General features: G+C 32.4%; 2 protein-coding genes across 3 annotated transcripts in view; one reads left to right on the forward strand and one right to left on the reverse strand.

Annotated features, from left to right (window-relative positions):
* Positions 1-7,685, reverse strand: part of LOC111418356 (transcription factor Sp8) — a 179,035-nt gene extending 171,350 nt beyond the window's left edge. The window contains exons 1-2 of one of the 2 annotated variants that reach the window (XM_071194578.1): positions 7,563-7,685; positions 7,353-7,440 (exon numbers count right to left, since the gene is read on the reverse strand). The gene's annotated coding sequence lies outside the window, so the exon portion shown is untranslated. Of the gene's footprint in view, positions 1-7,352 lie in introns of both variants that reach the window. The other variant, XM_071194577.1, reaches the window with a different exon arrangement.
* Positions 7,686-15,025: 7,340 nt separating this feature from the next.
* On the forward strand, positions 15,026-16,257 carry LOC111415199 (transcription factor Sp8-like). Its single transcript, XM_023046754.2, has 2 exons — positions 15,026-15,181; positions 15,268-16,257. Exons 1-2 carry the CDS (start codon positions 15,098-15,100, stop codon positions 16,189-16,191), a joined length of 1,008 nt encoding a protein of 335 aa, XP_022902522.1. The 5' UTR covers positions 15,026-15,097; the 3' UTR covers positions 16,192-16,257.
* Positions 16,258-18,171: the final 1,914 nt, after the last annotated feature.

An 18,171-nucleotide genomic window follows, 5' to 3' on the forward strand; every position in this document is an offset into this window, starting at 1 on the left:
TTTTAACAATTTATAAAGGAATTTTAGAACGCAAACAAATTAAAAGAAAACGTGGTGTGGGTTACAATAAGTTTTCAAGGACAAAGCGGTGACATTTAGCGACAAATAATATAAATGTTGTTACGATATTTTCAGAATATATAAAGAGAATTATGTTTATTATGGAGAGGAAATCGGATATTAAAGATATCATTTCATGTTGGAAATAAACACTGTATTAACAATTACTGAATATATTTGAAAATATCCTAAAATCTATTTCCGAATAAATTGAACTATATTTTGTATTATTAATAATGTATTTCCAGTACATCTAAAAATTCGCGAAAAATCCTTTTCTTGAAAAATTGTTATATTTTCAAGACGTGTTAAGATAACTAGTTTGCGGTTATTACTAAAGACCTGGAATTTAACGCAGCCCACATATCCATAACATATCCATTTAATTGCTATCCACCTGATGCTGAGTTATGTTAATAGTCATAATAGTTAATAATAATTAATTAATTAATAATTAATAATCATTTTGGGCTCTATTTTGGACATATTGAATTTTGTTTCAGTTGCAAGTTCGATGTATACTTTCCCAAAATGAAACTTTCAGTTCTTTTTGCTGATATGGTTAATAAGCATCGAGTTATAGGTAAACTCATTGATGACATCACAACCAATACATGTATCGAAAGTGGTTCTGCACCAAAGATATAAATAAGGTAATAGCAGTAGTAAATCAATCGGTGATCAGCTATTGTCGCAATGTTGAAGAATATTGCTAAGACAGATAAATCTACCGCTGACAATGATGCCCCCAAATTCACTCTAACATCTAGCTTCCCACAATGGTAGAAATAACTACTTACGGAGCTAGTGTTCAAGTGGACATGACGCTGCAGGTTAAGACAATCCAACTATTTCACTATACAAAGAGAGATTAGTGTGTTACTCATACTAACCAATATCAACGAACTCTGGATAGTCCTTGAAATAATATAAAGACCTGCATCATACTGAATTCGGAAAACCAGTTTTTACAGTTATTATGTATGCAGTCAATGCTCGATGCTGTCTACGATTTACCTTCAGGTCTAGTATCAATTGAATTTTCTTATGTATTTATCAATTTTGCAGTTCCGATGTATCATCAAATTGAGATTTAGAGTTCTTGTGCGTAACAAAGTATTAGCTGCCTTCTATATCATTCACAATATTTGTTCATTGCAGCAATGTTTTCTACCATTATGATTCTTAACATTATCAATGTGACAAGGTAAATTTGTGAGCTTCTCTAGAAGAAAGATCGCTTAGAATTATATATCGAAGTAGTCAGAATCTCGCTGTGCTAGATATAGATATGGAGAGTATGAGTTCTATTCATACTTAATACTTTATTTTCAACAATCGTATCTCTTTTATAGTGTGTGATATTTTCTTTTGATTTGAATCAGACGATTTCACAATATAAGGTTGCGTCAGTTAGATTAGAAGATTACATCTATGTGACGATAAATTCATAAAACTAGAAACTAAAATTTTACAATCTCTTATTTGTTTATTTATAGTCTTATTTGTTTATTTAACACATTTTAGATTTAACATAGATTTTAGTTACTAGATTATGCTAATAGAAAAGTGGATACACCTCACAGAAAACTACTCACTGCTTGCAGAATCTAGGCTTGTGGTGAAAGATCAGACATTGCTAATAGATTCCTAATAGATTTTTAAGCATTTCTAGTAGAAGACTAGATAATTCTTGCAGAAGACCAGCAGTATCTAGATTACTGAAAGCAGTAATCTAGATACTGCTGGTGGAGGACTAGACACCGCTACAACAGCTACAACATACTGCTTACAACACACCAGACAATTTCTAAAACCAACTGCGTATGTGATAAAAGTTTATTATTCCGTAATGTAGTTTTTTAATTGTGATTCAATTATATATAGTAAATTGTTAAGCTATTTCAACTTCTGATTTCTATTTTAAAAAATATAGGTTGGAATTAGAGCGATGCCCAAATTTTCTGCAACGATCTGAAGTTTTTAATGGATGAAATATACTCTAATGTTGAGCAAAGTCCTCTACCAGCGCTTTCTTCTTCTCCCTAAATTAAAAAGTTTATTTGATTTAACTTAGATTACTTTAGAACATTTTTGGAAATATTTGGATATCATTGAGAATCTATAGAAATCATAACCAGGAATTCAGATGCTCCAAGAAAGTAGCTACGGGACATGGAGTCTGTGTGATAGCCCTCAGAAATGGGTAGTGCTCCATCGTCTCAGTGCGACTGCTGAGCTCTAAATCCAACACATTTGCCGTATTAGAATTTACCCTACCGCTATGAGGACTTCTTTGATGCTAAAACCGCATATCCTGAATAATAGCTAGCGTAACTAATGTTGTTGCCAAAATATAACGACTTTGTACTACTCTCTAAATTTATAAATATTTTAGAACGAAAGATCAAATTATACATCTCCCACATTCTGAATTTCAAACATACGGGTACACTTGAAGCAAATAAAGCTGCAATGAATTACTTGCCTGGAACACCCTGTATATTTATAATTTTTTTAAGGTGTCGCTAATGTCTTCTTCTTAAATTTGAACCATCCTAGAAATCGCCTGTTGAATAGCATACATAATTACAGTAAAATTCTGTTCTTTCTTTCATTTTGTGAAATTCTTGAATAGTTTACAATGAAAAACTTGTATTGAATATTGAATAAAACAATTTTTATAAGAAACTTATTGGAATTACTTCTTTTAAGGATTGCAGTGTAGGATAGAATATATTGATTCGAATGCAGAGATTTTGAGATCAGCAATCATAAACAGGGCTACTAAGGTGGGTCACTTCTCTGTCAGAAACTGATTGAAGACACAACCTTTTTACACACAAAATTATTAAAGGTTATATAAGTATAGAAAAAAGTATACTGTAATAAAGTTACTTCATTCGACTCCGTCTTTCTATGAGAAACTTTTTGAGGACATTGTCTTCTTTAATAAACCAGTAAGATAGGGTAAAGTATTCTGGTCGTCTAGTAAGCAGTTGGTCCTCTATATGTGTACAAGAACTTTATTATTGTTAGTTCCAATGCAGAACCCAGAGAAGACTAACTGGTTGTTTTCCACATCTGCATAGGAAACTTGTTGTAACCACCCTATATGCAAATGGAAAGATCACAATGCTGAATGTAAAACGCTCTCATATTAAGAGCATCTTCAGGTTTTGATGCCGAGAAAATACTGATGTTTCCCTGCTACCTTTTCTGCTAATGATTGTGAGATGACTGTGAAGATTATCTGTGTGAAAGTTACGCTGACTCATCTCATACTGCTGTTGCTTGTTATTGGAAAATCCAAATGGATCCCTAGATTCCAAATGGAAAAGTAGTTGTCGTATTAAACAAATATAGTTAAATCTTATCACTGTTTTCTGAAGACACCGATCCTATAGACAAGGCCAGGGTAATGAGCTTTACCGACTGTGAAATGGAATGACAAGAAACTTATAGACAATAACCATATTTTAGTTAGAAATTGTAAATCTCCAAAATATTAAAATTGTTGATTTTCATTGCTAAAGTCAATCTCCATTTAAAAATTAAAAGTGATGGGGAAAAATATTTTATATATAAATTGTTCATAATAAACTAAAGTGACGTAATCCATAAGCAGATCTATCTTAAATGTAACCGTGTTCTTGTTATAAGATGGAAATCTCCAAATATTAAAATTTTGCATTTTCATTGTTAAAGGCAACCTCCATTCAAAAATTAAATATGATGGAAAAAAATCTTTTATATAAAAATTATTGTTCATAATAAACCAAGATGACATAATCATAAGCAAATCTATCTCAGGTGTAACCATGTTCTAGTTAAAAAGTGGAAATTTTCAAAATATGAAAATTTTTGATTTTCATTGTTAAAGTCAAAAATCACTCAAAAATTAAAAATTTTGGGGAAAAATCTTTTATATAAGAATTGTTCATAATAAACCAAGATGACATAATCCATAAGCAAATCTATCTCAGGTATAGCCATATTCTAGTTACAAGGGGGAAATCTCCAAATATTAAAATTTTGGATTTTCATTGTTAAAGTCAATATCCATTCTAAAATTAAATATGATGGAAAAAAATATTTAATATAAAAATTGTTCATAATAAACCAAGATGACATAATCTATAAGCAAATCTATCTCAGGTGTAGCCATATTCTAGTTACAAGGTGGAAATCTCCAAATATTAAAATTTTGGATTTTTATTGTTAAAGTCAATCTCCATTCAAAAATTAAATATGATGGAAAAAAATCTTTTATATAAAAATTGTTCACAATAAACCAAGATGACATAATCCATAAGCAAATCTATCTCAGGTGTAACCATGTTCTAGTTAAAAAGTGGAAATTTTCAAAATATGAAAATTTTTGATTTTGATTGTTAAAGTCAACAATCACTCAAAAATTAAAAATTTTGGGGAAAAATCTTTTATATAAGAATTGTTCATAATAAACCAAGATGACATAATGCATAAGCAAATCTATCTCAGGTGTAGCCATATTCTAGTTACAAGGTGGAAATCTCCAAATATTAAAATTTTGGATTTTCATTGTTAAAGACAATCTCCATTCAAAAATGAAATATGATGGAAAAAAATCTTTTATATAAAAATTGTTCATAATAAACCAAGATGACATAATCCATAAGCAAATCTATCTCAGGTCTAGCCATATTCTAGTTATAAGGTGGAAATCTCCAAATATTAAAATTTTGGATTTTCATTGTTAAAGTCAATCTCCATTCAAAAATTAAATAAGATGGAAAAAAATCTTTTATATAAAAATTGTTCATAATAAACCAAGATGACATAATCCATAAGCAAATCTATCTCAGGTGTAGCCATATTCTAGTTACAAGGTGGAAATCTCCAAATATTAAAATTTTGGATTTTTATTGTTAAAGTCAATCTCCATTCAAAAATTAAATATGATGGAAAAAAATCTTTTATATAAAAATTGTTCATAATAAACCAAGATGACATAATCCATAAGCAAATCTATCTCAGGTGTAGCCATATTCTAGTTATAAGGTGGAAATCTCCAAATATTAAAATTTTGGATTTTTATTGTTAAAGTCAATCTCTATTCAAAAATTAAATATGATGGAAAAATATCTTTTATATAAAAATTGTTCATAATAAACCAAGATGACATAATCCATAAGCAAATCTATCTCAGGTGTAGCCATATTCTAGTTACAAGGTGGAAATCTCCAAATATTAAAATTTTGGATTTTCATTGTTAAAGTCAATCTCCATTCAAAAATTAAATATGATGGAAAGAAATCTTTTATATAAAAATTGTTCATAATAAACCAAGATGATATAATCCATAAGCAAATTAATCTCAGGTGTAGCCATGTTCTAGTTAAAAAGTGGAAATTTTCAAAATATGAAAATTTTTGATTTTCATTGTTAAAGTCAACAATCACTCAAAAATTAAAAATTTTGGGGAAAAATCTTTTATATAAAAATTGTTCATAATAAACCAAGATGACATAATCCATAAGCAAATCTATCTCAGGTGTAGCCATATTCTAGTTACAAGGTGGAAATCTCCAAATATTAAAATTTTGGATTTTCATTGTTAATGTCGATCTTCACTCAAAAAGTAAAAATAATGGAGAAAAATGCTTTATATATAAATTGTTCATAATAAACTAAGGTGACATAATCCATAAGCAGATCTATCTCAGATGTAACCATGCGCTAGTTATAAAGTGGAATGACGTAGAAAAATATTTTAGTTTAGAAAAAAGGTAAGCTTAAAATGTTTTCTCTGAATAGTTGTATAAACTACATGTTATCTAAATAATGAAAGGATATAACTTATAAGATGTAAAGGACGTGTGATAACGGGAGAAAGAAGGTGGTTTGGTGCACAAAATTTAACTTTGTAACATTAAATAGCTAACTTCCGTCGGCAATACTGATTGTTTTTTATCATGTGTCAATTTTCAAAACTCGAGATTTAGAGCTTATTCTCAATATTTGAAATAGTATAAATCAAGGAGTAGATTTTTGCTGTTATTCTACTTCACGTTTTCACCAAAATAATGTGTTATTGTAAGTTTTTAAAAATATCAAGCAAAAAAAAGTTCCAAAACATTGTAGCATAAATTTCGGCATTCTAAAAAATGTTAGTGGAACAATCAAACAAGGAAGTTTCATTTTAAAAAAACAAGGGCAACAACGACGCCCGCAGACCGTTCTTGACAAGAAAATTGCCCGCTCTAAATTCGGAGAATATCCACAGCCCTTTCGGTCACGCAACTCGGCCACAAAGCCTTCAGACGATGACGCTATCCAAAAAGTTCCGTTCTTTTCACAAAAAGAAAAAAAGAAATCTGTTGCCATTTTTTAAAGAACCCACAAAATCTTTCAAACCCCATCAAAAATAAAGCACAACTCAACTTCATTTTTCAATGTCATTAAACTTTATCAAAACTTATCGATATCAATCACCTGCAAAGTTTCAACCCGATGATATTCGCAAGACTATTAAAATGGATATAATAAGTAATATAAGTGTTTCCTGTGTATATCTACATTAGATATTATGTGGACGTTAATGGAACCGATTAAAGCCCATTTCACCCGTTGAAATAACACCTGCTTATGGTAAATTACTGTTATTGCAATAAATTAAAAAAGAATGAAGAAATAAAGTGATGTATGGTATGAATGAGTGCGGGTAATCTATTCAGTAACGTTCCGCACAGGATACAATGGATACCGCGAAGTAAATGAGCCGTATGTTGGCGATGATGTGTTCTGTGCTTTGTAAAGTGAACTGTACGAGAGTAGGAAATCTGTTTTTAATGAAGTACAGATTCGAAAACGAAGCAATTATATTTCAGTGATAGAAATTAAATATACACTAAAACAGGAAGATATCAATTTTAAAAATTAAAATATCATATATCCGACGGTAAAGTTTTAAATCTGTTTAAACATTTGTTTATCCACTCATGTAAACAAAAGCAACAAAAAAAAATTTTGTTTTAAAAGGGGTAGCGGTTCCACATCACCATTAATAATCGTCTAAAAGCACCGACAAATACTAATGACCATCGACCGAAAGCGGGCCTTTTAATAAATGAAGACGTAGAGACCGTATAGGTCTCTCTTTTTATTTATTTATGCATCGATCCTCTCTCAACCTATCTCAAAACCACATCTCTCTTCTATTAACCCCTTTTATAACAACATCACAGTTCTGTTCATCCGTTTTTGAACACGATTAAGTCTATAATATTAACTTCATAAAAAAGACTTACTGCTAAAAGTTCCGGGGACGATTGCCCCTTATCACGGTCCTTTCGATCCTCCAGTTTGAAAGAAGACAGATCAACAATTTCGTTCCTTCTTTAACACACAAATTCAAAAATATAATTACAATTTTTATTCATATATAATTCGATATTCTAGTTTTATTATTTCAAAAATCACCAAAGTAGTTTTGAACAACACAAAAAAAAATAAATTACCGAACGAAATTAATGATATCACCTCGTCAAAACAAATTCCGGAACAACCGGTGTTTACGATTTGTAAAATAGAGGGTGCAAACGTCGCGACGCACGTCAAAACCTGTACGCATTCATATGTTTTGATTCGAACTGACTTTAATTCATCAAAGAGCTTGCCGATCCCCTCTCAGAGAGCAACCCCACCGCGCATATAAAATATCACAGTGTGTAATTTGCGTTGGTTTTTTGTTTTATTTTACTACGACGACGACTACGAAGCCCTCCTCTGTCAGGGCGGCCATGGATCCGTAAAGCCCGCCCAGTTAATAGCACCCTCAATTATCGCGATACGAGCGCGCTCTGTACGCGCCGAAACATTACTACGTGATGTTTTTGGTTCGGAGAATAACCACGAGATGGAACCACATGCTTAGACATAATTCAGACATATATAATAAATTATATAAGTATAAATTGCATACATCATGAGCTATACTACTTAAATTCAGAAAATAAGATTCAAGCAAAAATAAATGATGAATTAACTGAACAGATTAATATAAATAATGACATTTCGCAGGAGGACTTTCTAAGCCTACTCCCATTTAACACTAAAACTACCGAGCGGTCGAAATGACCGGTTGTATCAATTGTTCGCAAGATTTTCTCTTTAAATTTCATTTAATATATTATGATAATATTATGACTTTTTCTAATTTTATGTATTTAATAAAATTCTAGTTTATTTTGATTTCCCACTTTCATTTTTATGATATACGTACGTGATATAGCTATATATATTTTTTTTGTTTCAATTAGCAAAAGAACTTTTCGCAGAGTATAAAGATCCATCAGAACAGGAAAACTTGAATGACATCTTGAAGAGTCCTGAAAGTTCTAATATAAGAAAAACTTGCCAAATAGGATTTTGCAATGAAAATAAAACTGTGAATATATGTGCTGGTTGTAAAAAACAAGTTTGTGGTAAATGTACATTGAAAAAAAATTCTGTATGTCAAAATTGTGGTGATCTAAATAATAATTAAACCTAAATAACAAACAAATAATATTACTACTTTTTATATAAATAGATGTATATATCATGTACCTACAATATTATAATTAAATTTATTTCCTTATATTTAAAACTTTTCTCTGAATTTTAATATTTTCTCAACTAAATATCAAACCGGTCAAAATGACCGGGTTGGTAGAAATAGGTATATAACAACTGTTGGTATTTCTAGTGTTAAGATCGTAATAGATGAAATTATAAAACAAGCACGCAAATTGAGAGGATACAAAATAGGAAAATCCTATGCTATGCGGGCAAAGCGGTGCTGGTGGCAGAAAACGAGGATAATCTCCAGAGGTTATTGTACCATTTAATATGATTTAATAAATCTATGACTATCTCGAAGACACCGATTAGATGCAAATTTATAGTCGAATACCTGAACATCGAAACAACTGCACACGAGAATATTGAAACGAAAATAAAGAATCGAGCTGCAAAAGCGTCAAGTACCTAACTGATACAATATGGTGAAATAAACGTATTCGAACGTAGACCTAATTACGATGTTTTAACTTTTAGTTAAACATGTTGAAGAAAAATAAATAGCTTAATCACAACATTGTATTGCTAAGAGCAGTAAGAAGAAGAGTTAGAATATCAGTTCGAAAAATACCTTTATTCACAAAGGACACTTAGACATTTAGGGAGATTGCAAATCTGCAATAAAAAAGGGGAAATTATTTAAAATTTTGAAGTCATCTCTCATCTACTCTCATCGAATGAGAATACTTTTTTTTTGATCTGATGAGTTAAGTTTCTGTCAGGTTAAATACATAGTATATCTAATGTTTCCTGTTCCTTCCAGCTATTTGAGCACTTTGTTATAATAATCCCACAATGTGTGTTAGAGTGCACTCAAAGTCCCAACAGTCTTCTGCTCCATAAAACCGATTAGGTCTTTCAATTGTTATACTGCAATCACATATGTGTTAAGAAATTAAGAATAATTAAGAAAACACTGATGGATAGATAAAGAAGTGAGAACATCAAACAAACATACAGAGTAGATAACATCAATGACTTAATGAATGGAATTAAACAGAAAGCAAAATGGAATGATGATCGCAGGAACGAATTGTGAGTATACCGAGGAACAAATCATGAGCGGTACGAAGGAGCATCAAACAACCTAGAAAAAGATGCAGTGACAACCTTCCAAACGACTAACTATGGGCAAAGATGTGAGGAAAAGCAGGTCGGTATGCCTAAATACAGAAAGAAAATGAAGAAGAAGACTTCGTCCCACATGTTTTGGCTATGTCTCAAATCATTCTGCCAGAACTATCTGACCCGAACAAAATTGTAAATTTTTTGATTGGTCACAATCTATACTCGGTATAAAAACACAAAAACAATTATCGGATTCTAATTTCTATGAATGCGGGCATCTTGAGCATGTATTTCTTAAGTACGAAAGTTTGAGTGAACAAATCGTGAAAAGTTATAATAAAATACGACAGATATAGTAGACAAATAACCAGATAAATTATATTACTATATGTTACTATTGATAACATAGCATAAGCCTAAAGGACTCTCTCTGAGAATTACTGGTAACAGACAATTAAGGTTGTCGGAGTTTCGGTTTGTTCTACTTAATCCAAGCAAGATGAAATTGTGAATGGGGTCCACTCTTTTCCGCAATCCAGTTTCCATGTCGTATTCGAAACTAGTAGTTGCCGATATGTCAATCTATTATTGTACACCAAGTAGTAGGTTAGATCTGTCATACTGGATAGTTTCATAGGTCACGTTTTAGTGTCTTAGGAAACGTGATAAAACCCAGGAAAATTTTATATAGTTGCTTTACTGACCAAGATGATTACTTTCAGGTTCAGGTAAGTTACCTATTGATGTTCATGATGGTTTACCTACGCCATCACCTATATACTACACTTATCTATATCAGGTACTTTTAAACAACATTTTCTTACAAAAATGTTCATCATCGTTAACTAACTATATAAAATATTTGCAAATACTTTGTTTTCTTTGGACTATGTTCAGGTGTAAACATTGTATGCAAAAATTGTTCCAGATGATCTTAACCTTCTGAGGTTGCAATTGTTTAATTGTTATGTAACTACTTAATGTAGAATTATGATCAAAAAATTTAAAACTGTAACCATGCGATGATGACACTCCAATAGATTTCTAATTGCAGTTTTTCAAATGGCGGTGATTTCTTAAAGACGTTTTTCCATTGGATCTCTAATACATTTTCAATAATGATAATTAAGTTGAATGGCAGTATCTCTAGTAACTACAATGACAAGATCCTAATTTACAGCATATGCGATGAATTTACAATAAGGATATTCTAATAGATTTTTCAAGGCAGTATCTCCATTGGAGATTCAATACATTATCAATCAAATATTAGTGAGCCTATAATGGCAATATATGCAACACAAGATCTCCAATAATTGAACAGGATTAATTAAATGATATGGCAGGAAGTTGGGTTGTATAAGTTAAGGTATTGAACTGATGATCAAGATAAAGAGCATCTCTACAATACTTGATGTGATTTAAGTAACGATGAAGTTACCTGGAAATTACGTTAGTTTCCAACGGTCCCTCCTCAACTATGGGTAATTCAACTATAGAGCTCTTTTATCAGCAAATCATTCTAATACCATGTGAAAGTATTTTCTGCAGAAAGTATCAGAATATCTCGAAAGGAGCACATCATGGGTGTGCATCATAACCATCCCTACTAGCCTTAGAGTGCAGAATGTGCAACTTTGAAGTATTGAGCCTACGTCGCTTGCAAGCGGGGTTCTACAATTCAACCCAAACGAGTCAACATATTGCAAAAGATTCGCACGCAAGCGATTTAAGCTAAACTTAGAAGGAGAATCAATCGACTACCGAATTACGCCTTAGTGGTGAGAATTGATTGTACTAACTTGTTCCTAACATAAATTTAAAAAAGTAAATAAGTGAACATTGCAGGGTCCATGTGTCTTCAATGACGATAAATAATTCTTCATCGGAATGCTGGAAAAGGTTATACACAGATCCTGAATGCCGAACGTAAAAAAAATACTTTTTTCAACTTCCAGATACTACAGGCTTTGCTAACCAGCAGAGGCACTGCAATACCATCAATTTCATTTCGTTTGGAAATTTCTGTAATTTTATTAATGAATCCAATGGTAACAATATGCCTTTTTGGGGATTTTAAAGCTCATAATCCAATATGAGGGTTCAGAAATAAAGGTATCCATTGTCGAGAAAGTGTTGAAAGAGGATAATTTGATTTAAAAGAAAAATACAATAACCCACTTATCTGCAAGGTCGAGTATTTTCTCTGCACTTGACTAGTCAATTATATATCTACGAATTTCGATGCATGTTACGTGGAAAGTATTACACGATTCATACAACAGTGATCACATATTCTTCATAAATACTGTACATAATTGCAATTTGCCCTGTAATGTCTGGGAATCAAAACTTCATATCTAATTACCAGTTATCATCTCCGCAGGAGGTGATTAACAACAGTTTAATATTATGCTTTCCAAAAATACTATTCAAAAGGCCTTCCTATGATATCAGAACCTAATTGTATTGAAGTCAATATGAAGACTATATAAATAGTTTTTTTATATGTAACACTATTTCTTGTAGTAATAATTAACAGTATTGCACGTTTGTATTCCAAAATACAAAGATCTTTATACATGACTGCTTTTTGTATCTATTAGTGTAATAGGATTAATGTATTAGTGTAATAAAATCTCAAGTAACCATCAACATTTGTATACAGTGACAATATTACCTATCTTGGAGTATAGTTGAAAGGCTTGAAAAGTCCGATTTCTATTTCTTCTTCTTTTGGTGCTACAATCCTTGGTGGGTTTTAGCTTGCTCAATGACCTATTTCTATTCTGTTCTTTCACAACACAACCGTCTCCATCTCCTAACTCCTATTCTCTTAAATCGTCCTTCACATCATACATCCATCTTTTTCTCGGTCTTCATTCGTCTCACGTACCCCATCCATCCGAATTTCCTACCTTTTATGAATCTAGCAATATCGGCCACATCCATCAGGTGGTATAACAACAGTACTACAATCATTAAATGTTACAGTACCTCGAATACTTACACATTAATATCCAACAACTCTTACATGGCTATTAGATCCCATTGCAAATTTTCCAAATCAAACTACTCTACAATAGTTCTCTCTGATTTTTATAACATAATACATACTCTCAATGCAAAAGTGTATTTGATCTTTGTATTTAGAGCAACCACCATTTATATCTCTAGTCCCACTAGACTTCAGTTTTTAGATAATACCTAAAAACTTCAATTTCTGGAGCTCAGGTAAACGAGAAAGTGGGTGCACAGCCAAAATAATTACGGCACATGCCTAGAAGACTCTAAGACGAAGTTGAGCAAAAATATGATTCCTTCCCCTTTCGACATATATCTCGATATAACCTAGTCATACTTGTGCAATCTGCTTACTATTACCTGCTCACATATATTTAGTTTTATTGTGAGGTGGAAAACAAATGAAAGCCCGATGAAAAATCAGCTTGCCAATTGTGGTTAACATTCGACTGTTACTCTGTTTCCAGGTTGTCTTGTTCAAAGAAGACTTTTTATAATTACTACCACCCTGCCATCTTCGTACATAAATGGTTCAAGACACGTTTGTGCAAACAGTCAACGTTGATCGCCTGACAATTGCAGAATTTCTCGATCTAGTCAATGAAGCGATGGCATTTTGACTACTGCCAAACAGCTATTTAGCGGTTAAAGGATAAACAATCGTAAAACAGTAAACATTAACTGTCCAGTGAGGATATCAATGAAAGGGCAGACAGGAACTATTCTGCTTATTTCTTATGAATGTTTTGCTTAAATTCTAAAATTGTTTTCCTATGAACGAATAGAAATGTTCAAATACAGTTTGAATTTTTAAATATATACGTTTTAGTAGATTCTAATGATTATAGTTGGTATAATGGTAATGATGTACTTGCTTTTTTACATCCTTTATTACAAAAAAAGGTTTAAACCAAATGTCTAAACCTGTTACAAAAAATCAGGTGCAGTACAAACAACCAGAGCACCGTTTTAGCACAATAGAAGAGGTCTTTTTATACACACCTGAAATCGCACCCTCGCCGTCCTTTGTTAGTTATTCTTCGGGGTTCTTTATAAATGAACAGCGCCGATTTTTATGGTCCTGGGAACATACTTGACACATGATATTTGTAACAAAACACCGTTCCCGTTTTTTATATCTACCACCTTGTACGTTTAATCGTCTTTAACGATTAATTTAAAATTTTTTTTTTAGTATGTGTATAAGTGACCCTTTTAAGTAAAGATTCGCTGCTGGATTCATTGTCCAGTGGCGGTCGTCAACAGCAGTACTAGGGATTGATTTATGTCCAAGAGGGATTTTTCGGTTTGATTTACAACATCTTGAGGTCTTCGGCGGCCCCTTTGCTTTTGGTCAGTAGGTAGCCTTTTCATTTTAGCAAAAGTTATGCGGGGTTTTGTATACCTTGGACCCCCAACTGCATTTTGTCCTTTTAGAAAAAAACGACACGGTCTTGTTGTGGGTAGTATTACTAATTATCTTAGTGCAAGAGTTTATCACCCGGTAGGACCTCTTTAGAAAAAAAAGCAAAAAAGAAAAGTATTATTCAATTAGCATTTACTTCTTTATTGGAGGATTTGTTAAGAAATTCCGAAGAAGTGTGACTAAATTTTAAACTAACAAGGCGTTTTTTTTTGTGAGTATATATATTTTTTTGGTTATAAAATTTTTGTAACGATTTAGAAAAAAGTTTTGTTTTAGGGTTGGGTTGATTGGAAGATTTAGTTGATTAATAGGTGGTCGTTACAGATTGATTCAAATGCTTCACGTGGCTTAGATTGGTTCACGCGGTTATTCTACGTCATGTATTCGAACTAAGGTTTTTTATGTTGTGATAAATTATATGGTTAACACTCCGTAAGTTAAACATATTTTAAAAATAGGATCTTAAAGTAGTTCTTTATACTTGGATACAACTTCGTTCTCGTTAATTCGATTTTTTTACTTGGAAAATTTCATTCTACTTTATAAGCAAGATCACGTCAATCGTTGTTCATTTATCATTACACATAAAGATTCATTTCCAACCCTTGTTTCGTTTTGCATTTCTCGTATTTTACCCCTCTTCCCTAAGAACTTCCTCCTCAAATCCTATATAGACATTCTTCTTCCCTCTCCCGGATTTTCAAGATCTCTTGGTGGATCCAGGGGCCACTCGTAGGTCTGTTTGTGGGGCTCGTGGCGCAGGGCTCATCGCGCAGCTCCGCCCCCGGATCTTTGTCCTCTCCGTCGTCGGGTGAGGAACGCGCGCGGCATCTCAAATCTCAGTTATTAGCGAGTCAGTGCTTAAAGTGACCGTTTAAGGAAGGGGACTGACTACAACTTTTAAGAAGTTACTAGATGACCACCACCATCGTTCATCACAGTTCTTCTTTTTCGGAATACCACCACCATCAGATGAATAGGGTTGTGCAAACACCACAAGTAAGTGATTTCATTTAAAATTAATTCATCATCAAGATGTTCATACAAATTTATGAACTTAATTAATTTTTTTTTATTATTTTCAGATGATGTCTTCAATAAATTTGATTCCTCCGTGTAGACTCTATGATAGTTATAATCAGATGACACCATCGCCTACATCATCATCAAGTAGCGATTGGACCACGACACAAGTGCCTTCTTCAGAGCCTTCCTTATCTCCGCTCGAGTATTCGCCCCACTACCAATACAGCACCAACCAATATTGGTTTCCGCAATCACCATCTGGAAGTACAACCTCTTCGACAAGTTCGGGAAGTTTTTCGCCTGTGACTCAAAGTGGATATTATGCATACTCATGGCCACCACCTCATCAAACATCTTACGTAATTCCGTACGGAATCAAACCCGAATTTCCAACGAATTACATCAAAGGTAGACGATGCATTAAATGCCAGTGTCCGAATTGTTTAAAAGAAGAACATGGGGGTGTTAAGACGACAGGAAAAAAGACACACGTGTGTCATTATCCAGATTGCGGGAAAGTTTACGGTAAAACGTCACATTTACAAGCACATTTGAGGATGCATTCTGGGGAGCGACCTTTCGTGTGTAATTGGTTATACTGTGGAAAGAGGTTTACAAGATCAGATGAGTTGCAAAGACATCTTAGAACTCACACGGGTGAGAAGAGATTTTCTTGTGATGTTTGTTCGAAAAGGTTTATGAGATCGGATCATTTGGCAAAACATGTTAAAACGCACAAAAATATCAACAAGAAAAGTACATCAAAAAATAACGAAAATGAAAAAAAAGTATCAAGTTTAGATAATAACCCAGAAACGAATCCAATCCAATCGAGTTCACTTGAATTACCACGTATACAAACATTACCTTCTACAAACCAATATTTACATCATTTCCAAGAGTCCTCCTCAAGTTATATCAACCAAACTGGACATTATAGTTTTTATATACCACATCCACATTTGGTCGATCAAAGGCAATGACGAATCATTATGTATATTTTTTTTGAATTGTATATATTATTATAAGTATTTTAAAGAAAATTAATATTAAAATTATTCTTCTACTCTGTTTAAAAAAAAAATATGTTTTTTCTTTCCCTAAAAATATTTTCTCATCCTCTCTCATTGATTTATCGATTTCGATACGGTGGAAATCATCTCGTAAGGTAAGGTACCGACATTAACGTAAGCGGTGATTAAAATTTTAATTAACTCTGTGATGTGTAATTATAATTTTTGAGGGAGTTACGAAAGTGCACCGCGAAGGTGGGCATATGGTAATTATTGCGTGTCTTGGCCACACAAGGGTATGCCTTTCCGATCGGATTTATTATTGAATACGACGGGTCAATAAGTATGCAAAGAGGTTATTGACGCGTTTTCGAACCGTATAATAATAGATTTTCAATCATTTTTATATTTAATATCAAACTTTAACTTTGTTATTAGAAAACATTTTTAATTATTCCTAAAATCTTAACCAACATACTCTTTTATCAATTCGATAAGATTCATTTAAGTTTTAAAGATGATTAAACTCTCAAAAACTAAAAAGGATTTTCGAAAACGGTCTTTTTTATTACAAAGATCCTACTTTTATTTGTAAGTGTTGGAAATTTAGTACCAATATGTTAAGAAATCGATTTATTATGATTTCTGAAATCTTTGGCATAAATACAGTTTATTATCTTTATTCGATAAGATTCATAACATTATTCTGACAAACTGATTTTCCATGATTTTTCAAAATCATCGATTAAAATTGTTGATTACGTCAACAATTTCTTGCACTTTACTTTTTTGCTTTAGCATTATATCATCTCTTGTTAGATTTAGCTATAATTTTATCATTGAGGTCACTCTCTTTCATCGCAGTGTCTTTAGCTTTTCTCCCTGCCATCTTCTTTCTTTTAAGTAATTTTATTGTCAGACCAGTAAATTAACATTACTATACAAGACTTTTTCTTATAATCGCCACTTACAAAATAATAAACATAAGTCAAATTGAATGGTAACATTTAATGTATTTTTAATTCAAGTAGATGTCTTGTGGTAGTTTTCTTTTAAGACGACAGTGGATGTTCTTTTTTTCTTCTATGAATTGTATGCGTTCAGGAAACCGGGAAATCATTGTAGATATAAAAGCTATGATACTGTCAATTTTTAATTCGTTGTGTAGTTGATCATTAGAGATATACCACTCGGAGTCTACTGCTATGCGTACTATTTTCTTTCGTAAAACCTGAACCTTATTAAGATTTGATTTAGCCGAGTTTCCCCAGAAAACGCAGACATAGGTGATGAGTGGTCGAATGAGGGTTTTATACATTAGAATAGTGTTTTCGCATTTAGTTGTTTCACTTTTCCGTAACCTTGATTGATTTTTTTGAGTATATGGTATTTCCAAGTTAATCTTGTGTCAAGGAATATGCCAAGATATTTAACCGGTTCGTCCGAGTCGTTCCATCTAATAGTCTCTCCGTTAATTGTTAATTCCAGTGGGCTCTTAATTCGTTTGAGTGTAAAAAGTTTTGCGATGCACTTGGATGGATTTTTTGCTATATTCCAAGACTTAAACCATTTGACTAGGGTTTTTATAGCTATTTGCAGATTTTCAGTCGCATCGTCGAGATCAAAGCTTTGCGCTATTAAGGCTGTATCGTCCGCATATGAGATTTTGGATAATGTTGCTGTTGGGCTTCCCTGGCTTTAGAAACATAAGTACATGGGCGTGTTTCCAACAGCTTGGAAAGTAACCCTGTTCCAGACAGGCATTGAATAATCTCTTCAAAAACTGCACTCCTTTTTCCTGTAGATTTTTATGGCCAAGTTAGGAATTTGATCAAGTTCTGGAGCTTTCTTAGTTTTCAGATTTTTAATTATCTGTCGAATTTCATTTATTTTGAACTTACTGTTTAATACCGGTTTATGGTTTTCGTTATATGATATCACAGAAGTAGG

The sequence above is a fragment of the Onthophagus taurus genome, chromosome 2 (genome assembly GCF_036711975.1).
Source record: "Onthophagus taurus isolate NC chromosome 2, IU_Otau_3.0, whole genome shotgun sequence".
Lineage (NCBI taxonomy): Eukaryota > Metazoa > Arthropoda > Insecta > Coleoptera > Scarabaeidae > Onthophagus > Onthophagus taurus.

Bases quoted from the DNA above. Each gene is read 5' to 3' on its own strand.
- LOC111415199 (XM_023046754.2), top strand. From the start codon at position 15,098: ATGACCACCACCATCGTTCATCACAGTTCTTCTTTTTCGGAATACCAC. The intron at 15,182-15,267 runs GTAAGTGATTTC...TATTATTTTCAG, and splicing joins GGGTTGTGCAAACACCACAA to ATGATGTCTTCAATAAATTT.